The sequence below is a fragment of the Silene latifolia genome, chromosome 1 (genome assembly GCF_048544455.1).
Source record: "Silene latifolia isolate original U9 population chromosome 1, ASM4854445v1, whole genome shotgun sequence".
Taxonomy (NCBI): domain Eukaryota; kingdom Viridiplantae; phylum Streptophyta; class Magnoliopsida; order Caryophyllales; family Caryophyllaceae; genus Silene; species Silene latifolia.
In genome coordinates, this window is record NC_133526.1 from 46,460,993 (window position 1) to 46,474,909 (window position 13,917).

Sequence of the window (13,917 nt, forward strand, 5' to 3'; positions counted from 1 at the left end):
ACACGGGAAATAATTAATATAATTAAATTATAATCGAATAAATTAATATAATGAATTGAATAACGAATAGATAATTAAATTATAATATTTATGTTAGGTGACGATTTGTGAAGAATTTATAATCGGGTTCGTCTGCTTTAATTATTTGGATGAGCTGCTTGATTTGGATTTGCTGCGAGGTAGGATAACTACTCAATTGGCTGTTATTATTATATTTCACATGAGTATTTGTGGCTGGAAGTATACTTGTTATATCGTTGTGGTTGAGTATTTTGGATTATATCCGGCTGATTATTAGTATTGTTCGTTGCATTCATATAAGAATGGCATTTGCATTAGTTATCAGATTTATTCTGGCAGACATTACTTATAGTAATGTATAGTGGTTATTAGATTTATTCTGGCAGACGATTATAATCGTGAATTCTCGAGGCAGGCCCCAGGCTGGTTCTGCAGACCGTCTGGTGGATATTTATCAACTGTGTGTAGAGGCAGACATTATTTTATAGAAATGTAGTGTGTTTTCTCACCTTCGGGTTGAGGCTACCCCGGCCAGGGATTGGCTGGATGAATAGTGTTGCGAGTGATGAACTCGGTTGAATGGTTCTATTAAATCATATCATGCTTATTCATATTGTTATTGTCATCTACTGTTGTTAGTTATTATTACTCAACCTCGTGGTTGACAATGTATTCGTGAACAATTGTGATGAACCATAATGGGGAGCAGATTTGACAGGTACTAAAGATTAGCTGACTTGGGAGCTATGGAATGCGTGAGGATTTGGCCAGTCTACCTAGAAGTCTAGACCACATAGATTATTTAATCACTTTATTTACTTCCGCTGCGAGTTGTACTTTAATTTATCTTATGTTTTACTTGGTTAATTTGTAATAAACATGTAATCGCTAAAGTTTTAATTAAAGTAATTTGGTTTGTTGTACTTTGTTATTCACTACCTCGGAAAACCGAGATGGTAACGCTCTCATTTACTTGGGATGTCTAGCTAAAGGCTCCTGAATAAATGGGGGTGTTACATGTGTTTGCTTTAGAAAATCCATTCTTAGGATGATTTTGAAGTCGTTCATCGATATACTGGCGACGTCAAGCTTTCCGCTCCATTCGCACATCTTAATCGCCACATCTTTGTCCACACCATGAATTGGCTTAGCAATGGAGTTGAAAACCTTCATACTGCCCCCTCTCGATTTAGCTTCATCCCAAGTCGCTTCGCCTCGTCTGGGTGACAAAATTATGGGAGGCCCCCGTGTCTATCATGGCACGAGTGAAAATCCCATTAATTCTCACTTCCACGTACATGAGCTCTATGGATTTGGCTTCAGAATGGTCGGTGCCTTTTCCCATTGAATACATCATGTGCACCGCGCCCATCTGCGCCACTTCTCATTGTTCACTGGACTCCTCATTGTCTCTTTTGTCCACTTCATTGTCCGTCCCTCGAGGATCGGTTACGCCGACATCTTAGACAAGTTTTTCTTGAGAGTGTTGAACTACCCCTGGTGCGGGCACTCGGACATTCGTTGTGGTTCTTTACATTGGAAACACGCAAATGGCTTTATAGCGGTAAAGGCTTCAGACGTGCTCCCATTTGATAAGGTTGGGGTGGAATTAGTTTGACCCCACCTTCTATTGTCTCTCCCTGGACGAAATCGACTGTTTCCCGTCGGAAGAAGTTTCGCTTGGGAAGTGTTTCCTCCAAATCCGAGGTTGTCTCCACTCGCTACAAGGTATCCCTTCTTTTGAGCAGCTTCGCGCCCGGTATAATAGTCGACCAGTCTCTCGGCCGCGGTCATTGCAGCAGAGAGGGACTCGAGTCTCTGTCACATGATATCTGATTGAGCCCACTCCTTCAAACCATCGATGAACTAGAACACACGATCCTTCTCGTCTATATCAGTTATCTCCAGCATACATGTCGATTAGGGTTTTACATACTCTCAGATAGAACCCGTATGCTTCAAGCTCTTGCGTTTTCTTTGAGAACCGAAGTCAATGTTCTCCGGATAGAATTGTTCCTTAAATAGTCGTTTAAAGTCGTCCCATGACTCCAACACTATGGTCCCTGCCTCAATCTCAGCGTATTTGGAGCGCCACCATTGTTTGGCATCATCGATTAGATACATACTCGTAGTAGTGACTTTCAGCGTCTCGTCGAGCGCACTCACTCGGAAGAATTGTTCCATGTTGAAGAGCAAGTTATCAACTTCTTTAGAGTCTCTTGCCCCACTATACTTGTGTGGTGTAGGCGGCTTCACCTTCGGAGTTCCAGCAAAATTCCCATCAGCGGCCATTTTCATCAATGCATTATACACGTTCTCGAGTTGTCCGAGTCTCTCGTGGACGTAGCCCATTTATTCCCTGTACTTACGCGGGATCAATGCCTCTACAACTTCAAAGCGAGGCTCATGCCCCTTTACCGTCTCGTCTACAGCTTGGTGAGTGTTCCCCATACTCACCACAGGTCCCTGCAAATACGGAAGTTTTTCATCAAGCAACTGTTCTATGGTCGACACCCTGGCCCTAGTTTCTCTTTTGTTCCCACTCGGTTCTGCGGTCTTTCCCGTCATTGTATGCAGCCGCCCGTCGTGAAAACCACACTCTGAAACCAAATGTCACGGTTCGGTACTTTAAGTCTGAACGTGACGCGCACCCTTGTCTAATCTCGCGACAAGAATGCAAGCGAGAATGTCAAGCACTAGTGGTGCACTAGTGAGGGATCGCCCATTAGTGCATTCGTAATCGGTCTCGGTTTGTGTGTGTCGGGATCCTAGTCTCGATCATCAACGGTCGGCACACGCATGCTCGTTAGTAAGAATGAAGGCAACCGTTCATAAGAATGCACGCAACGACTAATTAAGAAAGCCTTTGGTCGGAAGTAGATTGAATGACTAGTACTCCCATAGAGGCAAATTTGATAGTACAAGTCCTGTAGTGGAAAACATTAATTGTGCAGAATAGCGATACGTTTTTTAAAAACCTAACAACGTATCTGAAACTAAAAAGTTGGCTCCAAGACTCGACAAGCAGAAAGTAGTCTTGGAGTACTAATAGAAACTAAAACAGGAACGAAAATGCATAACTCCATAATTGAAATCTAAAGGTTCGAAGTGAACGGACCACGCGCGCAATTTCAGGAATTATACGGCCGAATTGTGCGGCTTCTTACACCGAGCAAGGCCAATCTCGAGCTCAGCTCGTTGGCTAACCCCTAATTGATATCATCACTTTACTAATTTCGGTATTCCACATTAAGCCGCTACTTGAGTCTTGAGGGGCTTTAGTTTTGTTGTTTTTTCCCCAAAATTTCACATTAAAACAACAAAAAAAAGAACTTCAAACTTCAGATGGAAATGTTAGATGGTGTAGACGGAGTGTCAACAAATAAATAAGAAAAAGGGAATATTTATAATCAAAATCGCTAAAAACGATTTCTGAAACAATCCGATTGTAAATTATTACACAAAATTATAGCACAATAATTCACAAAACAAGAAATTAAAGTAGTATAGGAATATAAAAATTAAACTTTCTCAGAAATTGAAGTACACAAAATAAGTACATTTTTCCCTTCCTCCAAAAAGAAAAGAGCTTATAAAGTGTACAAGCAGGTTCCATCATCACTTCTTGCAGTAGGATCAAAGTTCTTAGCATTTGGGTCTGTACAACCTTCTGGCACTGGGATTTTACCTTGCTGAGCTGCTTTCCCTACAAAATCACACACATTTTTCACTTATCAGTAACTACACTTTTCTTTTTCCGCTTTGTTTCAACACAAATTACTGTATAAGACCGTCTTATCAGGAGACCAGCTCAGTTATTGGGGTGTGTCTTGCAATAAGACAGTCTTATAGGATGCTTACTAAGGTCCGAACCTCTGAGTTAGGACACTTAACCGAAAAAAGCTCCTGTTTCAATGGCATCTTGGTTAGCATCTCCAAGAGCGGCCTCACTCATGTATTTGTCAGCAAGCTGGACTCTCTTGACATTCATTTGCTCTTGGACGAGCATGTTTCCGTACTCGAGCAGCTTTTCCAAGGTCATCTTGGGTTGTGCAAATGTCACAGGTCCGTCCCTTGAGTTCACTAGCTTCTTCCCAATTCCGTCAATTCCAACCTCAGACACCCACTTCCTTACCTCGTCATCGTATACCCGAGCCCTCAAAGCACCGAAGAAATCTACAAGCAAATACAACAAATATTGTGTTAAAAGCTAATAAAACCGACAATAAACCATAAACTTGGCATGTTTAGGACCTGATAATCTTACCAATAGATTGGCCAGGGAATGAGTCGACGATCGTGATAACATCTTTCTCCGCGACATTGTCAGTCCTGAAGATACCGGTGCAGACACCAATACGGTCCTCACGGGTGGGGGCCCAGTAGAACTTCTCCATACGACCATCACGGATAAGGGGAGCATACAAGGTCGAAAAGTCGTTACCAGTGACGATGATGGGGACACGTGCATTGTCCTGTTTGTTGTACATTCCAGGGAGCTGGACATTAGTGGGGTTGTCAGCAATGTTCATGAGGGTGGCGTTCACCATCTGGTTGTTTACGGTGTACTGGGTGGTTCCACCCATACGACCCGCACCTGCATCAAGATCGTTGATGAATAAAGCGCACATTTTTCCCTTTGCGATAATGTCTGCTGCCTCACGGTATCGCTGTCTGATCAATTTTGCTGGTTCTCCAGCGTTTCCGCTTTCCAATTCTCCGGCACTCATCATGATTGGGCTGTTTCATTTAAGCACAACATAATTTGGTCAACTTAGTACTTAAGTACTCATAATTTGAATAAACGTGTTTGATTGATTGATTGATTGATTGATTACGCGACTTACTTGATTCCCATCTTGGCAAAGACAAGTTCACATTGGAAGGATTTTCCTTGACCTTTGCCTCCCCAGATACCCAAGATCAGAGGAATCTAATGACATTGGAAGTAATTAGCTTAGCTTACTAATCAATTTCTCTATACCATCATATGAATCGCAAAATACAAGACCATATAGACTAGACTTTGCTGTCCCAAAATACAAGACTACATCTTATTTAGTTGAGACTGGATTTCTGAGAGCACAAAATTTCATGCAAGTACCTTGATGTTGGGCAAGTTCATGAAGTTCTTGGAGACATGAACAACAAGCTTGTCCATGAAAGCAGGTGCAATGTAGAAATCACCCACTCTGTTGTCCAACCTATATAATGGATCATAACATAAGATATCATGTATGAGTATACACCATGATTAGTAATAATCAAAGAAAATAGCAAGAATATGTTACGGAGTACATACTTTCTAAGGCCTTGAGACTCATATTCATGGGAGCTCATGATGGGAACATGAGTGCCCGAGTTCATGGGAGCTTGGAAAAGACTGTCAACATGACCCTTGGCGTTTCTGATATCGAGCTGGTCATCAGACAAGTCTTTGGCCAAACCGGCCCACCTGTCAGTCTTAGTCTGCTTCTCTTCGGTGTGGTCGGCCATGGCTCGGATACTCATGGAAGAGACTTTAGCACTTGGGAGTCTCATGCTTGAGATCTTCTTCATGGTGTTTCCCATGAAGGCTGAGCTTGGGAGCGATGCTCCACCACTTGATCCATTCAAGTTCAACTACACAAGTTTATCTTAATTAATATTCCCTTCCGACATAAACTGTTTTACATAAGGATTATTGTGAAATTCATGTGGAGAAAAAAAAATAAGTACATAACTTCTGTTTTGATTAATCGGTTAAGAAAGACGTTTAATTAAGAAGGGGATATAATCATGAAAGTACGAAGCCCGTCTCAAACCCGTCTAACGATGTAATGAAATTCATGTTGGCTAGGGTATGCACAAGAATCATACTCTGAAACACAAAATGCTCTAATTAGTACTTCCAAGTTCTGGTAGGACGAGAAAGACTAATAAACTACATTTTCAAGTTTAACTCAGTAACTCGTAATTTCGTAAATTATTTTCATACTTATTGATATCACCCGTGATTATGAGCTTTAAAGGTTTCTAAGCAAGAATTAGTTTACAATTTTTTTCATAATACTCATTCTTCGTTGTAAAACAGTCTCACGAATTTAATTTATCTCAAGTACGTGACAACATATAAAAGGTAAACTTAGCTTCATTGGTTACACAAGTAATAATGCTCTATAGAGTACTACATAACATATATTCAAAACAAACGTACTTACCAACTTAATTAACAAACTATTAGATGGGACGGAAGTAATATAAGAAGAAGACTCACGGGTACACGGTTGACGGCACCGATGGTGGAGGCAGCGGCAGCCATGGGTGGGTGATGATCCGAAAAGAAGAAAGGGAAGAGAGGTGAGTGTAATTAAAGTTTAAAAAAAGATATTAAAGTGTGAGGGTGTGAGGCACAGTTTGGAGGGAAGACTTATAGCAACTACCTAACTGTTATGTGCACCACAATTTGCTGATTTGGCATTCTGGATTAGCTTTGGGATCTCAACTGCCACACAATCAAGATTACCCTCCTGCCACGTGGCTTCACTTAATTGCTTCTCTTCCCACTTACATACATTACATTACATACCCTATATTCTTTGCTCCTTTGAGGTTGAATGAATCTTCTTCACTTGTAGTATGTTGTAACTTGTAACATAAGAAAATTTCTAAAACATTGGAATTTATTTCTCTTGCTTTCTTTACCTTGGAGTACTTAGTTAAGACATAATTAGCCACACATGGTGGTAACCACGGGCGGGTTTATTAATTAGAAATATTATTGAGGCGGGAAATTACCAGGTTTCTTATATTTTCATCGAGTAAATAAAATCCTTACACATAACTTAGCCTATGTACTTCTATAATAAGATGACCTTCATTCATCAATAATAATTATGCAGTTCTTAAACTTCTATTACTAACTCCCATCCAATTCTTTATTTAATGTACCAAGGTAATTAAAAAATTAAGGCGAATATAATTAATTTACGCTATCAAAAATACGTCGAAAGTTAAAACTAGGACTACTTTACAACATTGAATGATCACAATTTTGCAAGCTATCTTATGGCTTTCTTGCACTTGCAGTGTTTACCACAAATTCATAACTGAGTTCTATCCAATTAGAGAGTTGCCTTGTTTCACTTTCAGTAGTGTGAGTATTTTTGTACGTTTTCAAGCAATAGCAATCCCATGATCATCTCTATAATTTCTATGGTATTAGGTTACTCCCTTTTTGTACACCTCTCATTTCTCCTCCTTATCTCCTTCCCTCAAAATAATGTTAGTCAATCTTTGTTACATTATTGTAACTATTTTGTCCTTATTTTTTCTAGTGAAGTAACCCTTTTGTCTTTGAGCCTTCCATTCCTTCGAGATTTTTAGTCAAGTCGTTCTAATCTCCAATAAATGAATGTACAACATTAACATCCATTGCTCGGTTTTCAATATGAGATAAGTAGATATTCTGTCCGCCCCGGTTATCTATTTATCTATTTCAATTTAGAGTGTTTCAATTAATCTATCTATCTATCTATCTATCTATCTATATATTAATCCTCTAAGTTCCATGCTGACATGTCATTATAGTATTTCATCAAATATTACGTGGCATCTCATGAGAGAATAATGTGATATGCCGTATTTAGTACGGGTTTAAGAGTCATGAATTATGCGAATAATCATGGTATAAATTGGTTGTTAGAGGAATAATTGCATTAATACTCATATTAAGTTGTTGGTATTATATTGGGATAATTAAAAGAGATTATGGATCAATGAAGTTTTGGGTGTTATTTGGATTGGAGTATGTTGTATGGATGGATTTTTTGCATATGGTTTTGTCCCTTATGGCCCATGAGGTGAATGAATCAAGCAAGGGGGAGAGCCCATTGTCAAGCAAAGAAAGACGGAAGAAGAGGAAAAAGAAACACACCTTTTTACAGGACTTGGCGCGGGTCGCGGGAGGAGGCACGGGTCGCGGGTCCAGGGGCGGGTCACCCGTGTCACAGCTCTCTACGTGTTTTATTTCTTTTGTTTCCAACTTTCAGCTACGAATTATTATTATTATTATTATTAGGAATAATTATTATTAGGTTAAGTACTTGGTTAGACTCTATCATTGATTATTACGTATTATTTTGAGACAAAAACCCTAAGTATTTTCCTAGCAAGAAAGACATGAGCAGCTAATCCTTTCATCTCGGATTAAGATTTGAAGCATCTGATTTATTCAAATTGTGAGACTATTATTCATCTTCCTTTTATCTCTTGAGTATTGTTGATTCTTTGTTTTAATTTTATGGTTGTAGAATGTTTAGATTTATTAAAGTAGCTAATTAGTCTTCACAATTATCAATCTATTGTTATTCTAGTGAATGAATCCGTAATTATTCAACCTCACTAGATAAAGTAACAATCTCTACCCTTTGTATTGGATGCGTTTCATCATACCTAGGTTAAAGAGAGAATTAACTTGTGATTCGAACTAATAATCGCGTGTTTATTGGTCGTCACTTCTATCGTTCCTTATTCGCTCATGCTATTATTGAATTACACTTAATCGCGTGTATTAGGTTGTTTGATAATTAGGTTATTTGATTATCGCGTTCCGAGTCAAATAATATTACAAAGGAATTGGGAAATTGTTCCAACGATAGTTTGCTCAAGAGTCAATTGGAAGTTGTTAGTCTATGATCAATTTGATAATCAGTTTGTGGAAATTCTTACCCCGGGACCGTTTAAACCATTTGAATTCATATTTATTATTCTTCATTCAACTGCTTATTTAATCTATAGTTTAGTTACTCAATCACTAGTATAAATCCCGCGCACACGCGGTTGTTTAGATATGGACGTTAGAGAATTTAGCAATTATTTAATTATATTTAACTTATTTTAACTCCATTTGAAATTTTAGTATAGAATAAAACTTAATATTAGTAATGTTTTGTATTAAGAGATAGAAAAAAGAAGGTTCAACACTGTTACTCTATATAAAATTGCCGAAACTATTTTGTGTATATATGTGTTGTAATAAATATACTTATGTATATATTAAATCAAAAAAATTAAAAAATTGACCAAAATTTAAATGCTCGCGTTGTATAGAGTAGAAATAGATATTAAATTAAAGTGTGAGAAAAATATATATTATTGCCAATTTTTTTCGTTTTAGAAGTAAAAACAATATATGAATGCTCTTATCTTGTAGTAGGTTAGTTATTGTATGTAATTAATCAGTATTAGCCCAGTTGTAGGTATATAAATGTGTAAATGAAATAGAATTATATGGAATTAAGCAGTTTGACCCAATTATAAATAGAATATAATGAAGCCCAAATATGGAATATTCATTTAGGCGGGAAAATATTAGAGCTTTCTTATTCTTTTAGTTTAGTGGGGATTCGAATCCCCCCATTTGGTTACTTATTTTCTGTACTTTAATTCACATAAATTACATCTCCTTCTCTGGATCGATCCTTATTACCATTCCCCTACTACTAAGAGAATAAAAATTCTCTTAGTTTACCCTCCAAAAAGCATCTACCTAAATTAGGAAATAAGTATCATAAAATTATCTTTTCAATAAATATGTTTTAATAATTATAACTCTAACCTTTTTAGTAAATTCATAATTATTATTATTTTCATTAAAATCAAATAAAGTTAGTATTGAATTATAAATTAAAATTTGTTAAATTTTTCAAATTATTTTAGAGAATTACTTGACATCCCCTTTTTACTAAAAAAATAACAAATCTCAATCTTTTTCCGCCTAAGTTTACTGCCTATGTCGCTAACTACTACTTACAGTACTTAGTATATTTCTCTAATTAACTACTGCCCTAATTCATTTTAATGATATTCTGATTTTGTACACAGTAAATATATGTTGCATAATTGTAAGTAGAAAAATATCAATAGTTTAATTGTTAATTTTTCTTATATTTCCATCTAGAAAAACCGTGCTATAGCACGGGAGCTACACTAGTATACTATCATTTAGTTAGAGGTTTTAAGTGTTATAAATACTATCTTTGGGAGCATACGACTTCGGCTCACCAAATTTTGGCGCCGTTGCCGGGGAAGGCAATAGTTAATTTTTGTGTTTCTTTAGTATAGACTTTTATTTTATTGTTTTAGTTTATGCCTAATACTCGTTCTTCTGACCAACCACTCGAGCCTTACGACTCAGAGATTGAACGCACACTTTTCAAGTTAAGGCAAATGGGAGAAGGTTCGTTAGTTGTTTTTGAGCACCCAGCTTCCGAGAAGGATATACACTCTGATTCAGATACTGCGGAAATTCCTGTTACTACTGAGAATATGGCTAGGGAGACTCGAACATTAAAGGAGCTCACAACTCCAAATCTTAACGTTCAACCATTGTGCATCACTTTTCTAGCATTGGATGATGGGGTTACTTTTGAACTGAAATCTGGTCTGATACATCAATTACCAAGTTTCAGTGGGATGAGCATTGAGGATCCGAATAAGCATCTTTCAGACTTTCATATTGTGTGCACTGGTATGAAGCCACCTGCTATTACTGACGAGCAGTTGAAATTGAGAGCGTTCCCTTTCTCCTTGAAGGACAATGCGAGAGACTGGTTAAACTATCTACCACCGCAAAGTATCACTACTTGGGTAGGTATGAAGAAGGCATTCTTGGAGAAATATTTTCCTCCTTCTCGATCATCTCAACTGAAAAGAGCCAATAGTAATGTTGAACAGCAAGACGGGAAAACTATGTATGAGTACCTTGAGAAATTTAAGAAGCTCTGTGCTAGTTGCCCTTATCATGGTTACTCTGACCAGGATCTCATTATGTATTTTTGTGGTGGACTGAACCAAGATGGTCGTCGCATGATTCACTCTGCTTGTGGAGGAAATATAGCCAATAAGAATCCAGATGAAGCTTGGGAGGTTATTTCAGAGCTAGCTGAGACCTCTAGACAGTTTGAGAGGAGACCATCATGAAGAGGAGTGAGTGTTATGGGTGTTAGTCCTGGCTTGGAGGAAAAGGTTGATAACATTGTTTTAATTCTCCGTGATATGTTATCTGGGAGACAGATGGCTACTGTTTGTGGCATATGCGCTACTGAGGGTCACCCTAACGATTTGTGACCTTACTTGCAAGAAAGTGGTCAGGAAGAGGTAAATGGTGTTTGGGAGAGTACTACAAATAACAGGAAATGGGATCTATATTCCAAGACCTATAATAAAGGATAAAAGGCTCACCCTAACTTTCGTTGGGGGAAACTCTCAAGTCGGTCCATCATCTGGCCCTCCTAGAGGTCAGTTTCTCCAGTGACCACAAGGACAACAATTTACTCAACAAGTGCCACAACACGCTGCTGAGCAAGCACCACCGAGCTCATCAATGTCCACGCAGGATATGATGCGTGCTCTTACTCTCAGTGTTACTCAAGATAGAGCAGATAATAAGCAAAATTTTAAGAATTTTGAAAACCAGGTGAGCCAACTAGCTACTGTTGTCAATCGGTTGGAAGTTAAACAGTCTAGTGCAGTGTCCTTGAGAAATGGAAGGCAACTGGTAGAAGTAGAGAAGCCTAAAGCTAAGTCTAAAGAAGTTGTAATACAAGAGGAAGAGGAGATTGTGATAGAAGAGGGGAGTTCACAAGTGATTGAGGAAGATATTGTGGTGCCTAGTTTAATTGCTAAGGATCCACCAGTCCAGACTTATGAGCCCACACCACCTTTTCCCGAAGCATTAAAGGATACTCGGAAGAAGTAGCATGACAACGATGTTTACGAAACCTTTCGTAAATGTGAGGTAAATATTCCCCTTCTAGAGTTGCTTAAAAGTGTCCCTCGATATGCAAAGTTTTTAAAAGAACTTTGTACTATAAAGAGGAATAATAGGCTTAAGGGAGTTAAATAGGTGAAGGTAAGTGAACATGTCTCGGCAATGTTTCAACAAAAATTGCCCACTAAGTGTGGAAACCCGGGAATGTTCACAATACCTTGCACTATTGGAGGCACCAAAAATCATAATGCTATGTTAGATTTGGGTGCCTCTATTAATGTGATTTCCCATTCCATTTATCAGTCATTAAAACTTGGACCTATGAGTAAAACAAATGTTGTCATTCAATTGGCGGATCGGTCCAATGTTTATCCAAAGGGAATAGTTGAGGATGTATTAGTTATGGTTGATAAATTGATTTTCCCTGCGGACTTTTATGTGCTAGATTTGGAGCACGATAGACATATTGCCCCTATACTATTAGGGAGACCATTTATGAAAACTACAAAAACTAAGATTGATGTTTTTAGCGGTTCTCTTACTATGGAGTTTGATGGTCAAGTGGTGGAGTATAATATTTTTGATGCTATGAAATTCCCCACTAATGACCATTCTTTATGTCTTATTGATACGTTTGAGCCATTAGTGCAGGATACCTTTGATTTTGACAATCTAGATGAGTACCAGGTTGTGATTGAGAAGGGTATAGTAGAAGATGATTTTGATGATTTATTGCCTACTAACCTGCAGGAAAGAGCTACTGAGTTGACTGGGGTGTCATTCATGCACACAGAGCCACCTCCTTTAAAACTAACTGTGCCTAGTGAAACCTTGTTACCATCTATTTTGCAGGCACCCGTTGTACAATTGAAACCACTCCTTGATCACTTGAAGTATGTGTTTCTTGGTGAGGGAGATACATTGCCTGCAATTATCTCTAGCAAGCTCACCGAGGAACAAGAAGAGAGGTTGGTTGAGGTGTTGAAGGAGCACAAACAAGCAATAGGTTGGACTATTGCTGATATCAACGGCATAAGTCCATCAACTTGTATGCATCGGATTCTATTGGAGGATGAAGCAAAACCGGTAAGGCAACCGCAGCGGCGATTGAATCCTCTTATGATGGATGTTGTGAAAAAGGAGGTATTGAAACTTCTCCAAGTAGGTATGATTTATCCTATTTCTGATAGCAAGTGGGTTAGCCCCACTCAGGTTGTCCCTAAGAAAAGTGGAGTCACTGTTGTAGAGAATAAAGATAGGGATTTAATACCTACTAGAGTCCAGAATGGGTGGAGGGTGTGTATAGATTACTGTAGGCTGAACATGCACGGTAACTAGGAAACACAATTTTCCCCTCCCCTTCATTGATTAGATGTTAGAGAGACTCGCTGGAAAGGCATACTACTGCTTTTTGGATGGATATTCAAGTTATTTTCAGATAGCTATTACTTCTGAGGATCAGGAGAAGACTACTTTTACATGCCCTTTTGGCACATTCGCGTATCGGCGCATGCCATTTGGGTTGTGTAATGTACCCGCAACATTTAAGCGCTATAGGATTTGTATTTTCTCTGAGTATGTGGAAAATTTCATTGAGGTATTTATGGATGATTTTACTGTGCATGGTGAATGCATGTTTAAATAATTTATCACTTGTTTTGAAGTGTTCTATAGAAATTAACCTTGTGCTTAATTCTGAAAAGTGCCATTTCATGGTTGAGCAGGGTATAGTTTTGGGACATGTTGTGTCGGGTAAGGGGATAGAGGTAGATAAAGCTAAAATTGATAAAATTAAGAGTTTACCTTATCCTACTAATGTGCGCGAAGTTCGATCCTTTCTTGGACATGCAGGTTTTTACAAAAGGTTTATTAAGGATTTTTCCAAGATTGCACAACCATTGTGCGAATTGCTGGAAAAGGAGGTTGACTTTGTGTTTGATGAGGCTTATAAGACGTGATTTGATCAGCTAAAAACCCGTCTTACAACTGCTCCGATTATTCAGGCCCCTCATTGGTCTCTCCCTTTTGAGATCATGTGTGATGCGAGCGATTATGCTCTTGGAGCGGTCCTGGGTCAAAAGAATGGGAGAGCTTCCCATGTTATTCATTATGCATCTATGACCCTTAATGATGCACAACGCAAC

General features: G+C 38.4%; 1 protein-coding gene across 3 annotated transcripts; it reads right to left on the reverse strand.

The window, feature by feature from the left end:
• Window positions 1-3,408: 3,408 nt before the first annotated feature.
• On the reverse strand, window positions 3,409-6,514 carry LOC141604973 (ribulose bisphosphate carboxylase/oxygenase activase, chloroplastic-like). 3 transcript variants are annotated; one of them, XM_074423584.1, is made up of 7 exons: window positions 6,278-6,514; window positions 5,324-5,643; window positions 5,126-5,225; window positions 4,869-4,954; window positions 4,289-4,761; window positions 3,895-4,197; window positions 3,409-3,727 (listed from the first exon to the last, which is right to left on the reverse strand). In XM_074423584.1, exons 1-6 carry the CDS (start codon window positions 6,320-6,322, stop codon window positions 3,911-3,913), a joined length of 1,311 nt encoding a protein of 436 aa, XP_074279685.1. In that variant the 5' UTR covers window positions 6,323-6,514; the 3' UTR covers window positions 3,409-3,727; window positions 3,895-3,910. The 3 variants fall into 3 exon arrangements, with proteins under 3 accessions (XP_074279685.1, XP_074279678.1, XP_074279694.1); XM_074423577.1 differs by having other exon boundaries at window positions 3,916-4,197; window positions 6,278-6,468; XM_074423593.1 differs by having other exon boundaries at window positions 3,883-4,197; window positions 6,278-6,435.
• Between the last annotated feature and the right edge of the window lie 7,403 nt (window positions 6,515-13,917).

Coding starts and splice junctions, on each gene's coding strand:
- LOC141604973 (XM_074423577.1), bottom strand. CDS start 6,322: ATGGCTGCCGCTGCCTCCACCATCGGTGCCGTCAACCGTGTACCC. Junction 5,226..5,323: donor GAGTCTCAAGGCCTTAGAAA/GTATGTACTCCG, acceptor TCCATTATATAG/GTTGGACAACAGAGTGGGTG. Junction 4,198..4,288: donor ATTCCCTGGCCAATCTATTG/GTAAGATTATCA, acceptor ATTTGCTTGTAG/ATTTCTTCGGTGCTTTGAGG.